The sequence below is a fragment of the Sinocyclocheilus rhinocerous genome, unplaced genomic scaffold (genome assembly GCF_001515625.1).
Source record: "Sinocyclocheilus rhinocerous isolate Xijiao unplaced genomic scaffold, SAMN03320098_v1.1 scaffold273, whole genome shotgun sequence".
NCBI lineage: Eukaryota > Metazoa > Chordata > Actinopteri > Cypriniformes > Cyprinidae > Sinocyclocheilus > Sinocyclocheilus rhinocerous.
The window spans coordinates 1,792,734-1,797,053 of record NW_015656360.1 but is presented as its reverse complement, the minus strand read 5'-3'; the positions used below and the strand labels follow the sequence as shown (position 1 = coordinate 1,797,053).

General features: G+C 39.0%; 1 protein-coding gene across 1 annotated transcript in view; it reads left to right on the top strand.

The window, feature by feature from the left end:
- The window catches only part of LOC107720027 (flocculation protein FLO11-like), a 25,007-nt gene that overhangs the window by 7,849 nt on the left and 12,838 nt on the right, over nucleotides 1–4,320 (top strand). Inside the window, exons 2-3 of the mRNA XM_016527601.1 lie at nucleotides 259–333; nucleotides 2,379–3,095. Of these exons, the coding sequence (XP_016383087.1) occupies nucleotides 259–333; nucleotides 2,379–3,095 (792 nt within the window). The remainder of the gene's footprint in view (nucleotides 1–258; nucleotides 334–2,378; nucleotides 3,096–4,320) is intronic.

The window sequence follows — 4,320 nt, the reverse complement described above, 5'->3', positions numbered from 1 at the left end:
AAGACAAGCAGAATATAACTGCAGGCGTCAGTCAACCTATATGAATGTTTGTTCTTGGATGCGATGCATGTTTTGTGTTTGACAGTAAATAGTACCTTAATGAGTGCTGAATTAGTAACTGGGTGTGCCTGATTGGATTACATGAGACTTACAGGAACTGAATGAAGATTGAAACTTGTGTTCCAAGATTGTATGTATTTGTTGTTTATATGTATCTCATATCATCTGACCAATTTTGTGTTTTTGTTTTTTTTACAGCTGTAATAGCCACATCCACCACAAGCACAAACTCAACCAGTGATTCAACAGATACCCCAATCACTGATAATATTGGTAAGGGCACACACACACACACGCTTCCAATACAAAACATCAGCTAGTTCAGTCATTACAATTTTTTATTTAATTCCAGTTACAGATGAAGTTATCATATCAGGCATTATTATTATATACGTATATATATATATATATATATATATACTAACACATAAACCAACCTCAGCTACCTCAATAAAATATTCTTGCTAATATGCTGGTGCTTCAGAAGCAGAACTCTTTTATCATAATATATTTGATCGTTCTTTTAAGTAAAAACTATTTTGTACAAAATTATTTCGTTTTCTCATTCAAGTCATTTAAAGTTCAGTCATTCAGTCCTCAGCTTGAATCCTCACCCAAGCTTTGCATATGCTTCTGAAAACAATTGAACCAGAACATGTCTGCATTGTTCAACTTGTGCCATTTCTTATTTTATAACTGGATCCTTTCTCTTGTTGTTTTACTGTCTTTTGTGTGTTTAATGAAGTACAAATGGGCTTTAAGCATTTTAGAGGAGCAACTATTACCTATAGCTAAATATAAATTATTGGAAGAGGCTATTTGCACTTAGTGCAAAAGCGATATATGCTATTTACACTAAGTATAAATGGCAATAGATTATTTTTACACTAAGTGCAAATAGCAATAGACAAAAGTTACTGTCACACTCCTTCCTGCTCCACCAGTACTGCTATTTGATGGGAGTCTTTTGTAATGTTGTCTAGCTCAACCACACAGTGGTGGGCGGAGTTAGTATAAATAGCCTCTGCCAACAAGGCAGAGAATAGACACTCCGATAAATATTAGCACACTCTAGTTGAAGAATTAAGTTTAAAGACCTTTTGTTTTGACACATAGGTCATTTTTATTTATCTACAGCTTAATTCAGATATTTGTTCACTCTCACATGCTCATTTCCATAGTAATACCAAATATGTTACAAATAGCATGCTATACACTCTAAAAAAAAAACAAGAAAAAAAACAATTTGGGTTGTTTTGAAACCTATGGCTGGTTCAATATGGAATATTTTGATCTAGGATGTCGGATTTAACCCTGCATAATTGGTTGATTTATGCTAATTCAACTTACACCTACTGATATCCCGTCCCTGTATGTAGCGTTGCATAAAATGCACAGTAAAGACTTTATAGATTAAATAAAATGTATACAAACCTTTATTTTCCCGAATAAATGCACCAGTTAAGTGGCGCTGAGAATAGCTCTCTCCTGAAGAGGATGTAAAAAGCCCACACTCTTTACCTCATCAGCTGGGTTGTATGCTGCGTTCCATTTACCTCAGATGTCGTATGTCTTAGTTGGGAACGATGTCATACCTAAGATGACCATATTCCAGTACAAAAGTCGGACGCATCCATTGTTGGCAACACCAGTCTATAAAATACATAAAATGCATAATACCAAAGTATCATGTCCACAGATAGAGGTTAGATTAGTACTGGGTGTATTGCTGGGGCAGTCGTGGCTTAATGGTTATAATGTCGGACTTGTATCCTAAAGGTCGCGTATTCGAGTCACTGGTACCGGCAGGGATTGTAGACGTCACTTTCACTATTGTTTCAGCTGTCAGTGAGACTGACCCAGCCAACTAATCCAACGGCTGGGTAACACAAAAAACTACTACTAATATACACACATATATATATACACACACACATACATACATACCCTCAGATTAAGTATGTCTAGCATGAATGATATATAATTTCAAACTTCTATATGACTTGAGACCCTTCAGACCAAATAATCAGGAGAGCAGTGGCACACCTGAGCAGAACAAAGGTATCTTTAGTCATGTTTTAAACTATTAAAACACGAAAACTGCAAAAAGCAACTAAATAGCCAAAGACATCCATCTAGCATATTTGTATAGAAAAACAATAAAAAAAACAGTGCAGGCTGACACACACACAAAAAACTTGTATAATGACTGCGTGACACATGCTCAGATAGGGATTTTTAATTTTATGTTGCTTCTCAAATCTTTATGCAATCATCTTTTTTTCTGTTTCTGATCATTTGTTTGTGGTTGACAACAGCAGTAACAAGCATTCCATCTGAGAATACAACTACACCATTCGCAAACAATGCCACAACCCCACTGCTGTCAACGCATGCTAGCAATGTCACATCTCCACCTTTATCTACTCAAGGCAACGTGACAAGCTTATCTACAGTTGTACCAGAAAACGCTACCAGTTCATCAGCGATTACACCAGGAATTGCCACAGCTTCACCTGCACCTGTAACAACAGCAGCAGCCAGCACCACAAGTCCACTTGTGCCTACACCAGAGAATGCTACAAACCATCCTGTAACTTCACCAGACAATGCCACAACTGGTCCTTTACCTGAGCCAGGCAACAGCACAAACACACTCCAAACTACAAGAGGCAATGGCACTACTCCTCCCATTAGCACACCAAGCAACAGCACAGCTTCACCAATGACAACACCAAACAATGTCACAATTACAACACAGACTACACCAGGTAATGCTACAACAGCAAACCATGCCACAACTCCACCCTTAACCACATATATTTCAAATCAAAGTACCCCAGGGAATAATGCAACAGTAAATGCTACCACACCACCCATAACTACACCAGTAAATGCAACTGCACCACCTACAATTACACCAGGGAACAATGCAACAGTAAACGCTACTACACCACCCATAACTACACCAGTAAATGCAACTGCACCACCTCCAACTACAACAGGGAACAATGCAATAGTAAACACTACCACACATAGAAAAACAATAAAAAAAACAGTGCAGGCTGACACACACACAAAAAACTTGTATAAAGACTGCGTGACACATGCTCAGATAGGGATTTTTAATTTTATGTTGCTTCTCACATCTTTATGCAATCATCTTTTTTTCTGTTTCTGATCATTTGTTTGTGGTTGACAACAGCAGTAACAAGCATTCCATCTGAGAATACAACTACACCATTCGCAAACAATGCCACAACCCCACTGCTGTCAACGCATGCTAGCAATGTCACATCTCCACCTTTATCTACTCAAGGCAACGTGACAAGCTTATCTACAGTTGTACCAGAAAACGCTACCAGTTCATCAGCGATTACACCAGGAATTGCCACAGCTTCACCTGCACCTGTAACAACAGCAGCAGCCAGCACCACAAGTCCACTTGTGCCTACACCAGAGAATGCTACAAACCATCCTGTAACTTCACCAGACAATGCCACAACTGGTCCTTTACCTGAGCCAGGCAACAGCACAAACCCACTCCAAACTACAAGAGGCAATGGCACTACTCCTCCCATTAGCACACCAAGCAACAGCACAGCTTCACCAATTACAACACCAAACAATGTCACAATTACAACACAGACTACACCAGGTAATGCTACAACAGCAAACCATGCCACAACACCACCCTTAACCACATATATTTCAAATCAAAGTACACCAGGGAATAATGCAACAGTAAATGCTACCATACCACCCCTGACTACACCAGTAAATGCTACTGCACAACCTCAAACTACACCAGGGAACAATGCAACAGTAAACGCTACTACACCACCCATAACTACACCAGTAAATGCAACTGCACCACCTACAATTACACCAGGGAACAATGCAACAGTAAACGCTACTACACCACACCAGTGAACAATGCAACAGTAAATGCTACTACACCACCCATAACTACACTCGAGAATAATGCAACAGTAAACGTTACCACAACACGCATGACTACACCAGTAAATGCTACTATACCACCTTTAACTACACCAGAGAATAATGCAACAGTAAATGCTACTACACCACCCATAATTACACTCGAGAATAATGCAACAGTAAACGTTACCACAACACCCATGACTACACCAGTAAGTGCTACTATACCACTTCTAACTACATCAGTTAATAACACAATAGTTAATGCTACCACACCACCCATGACTACACCAGGGAATAATGCAACAACAAAAGTAA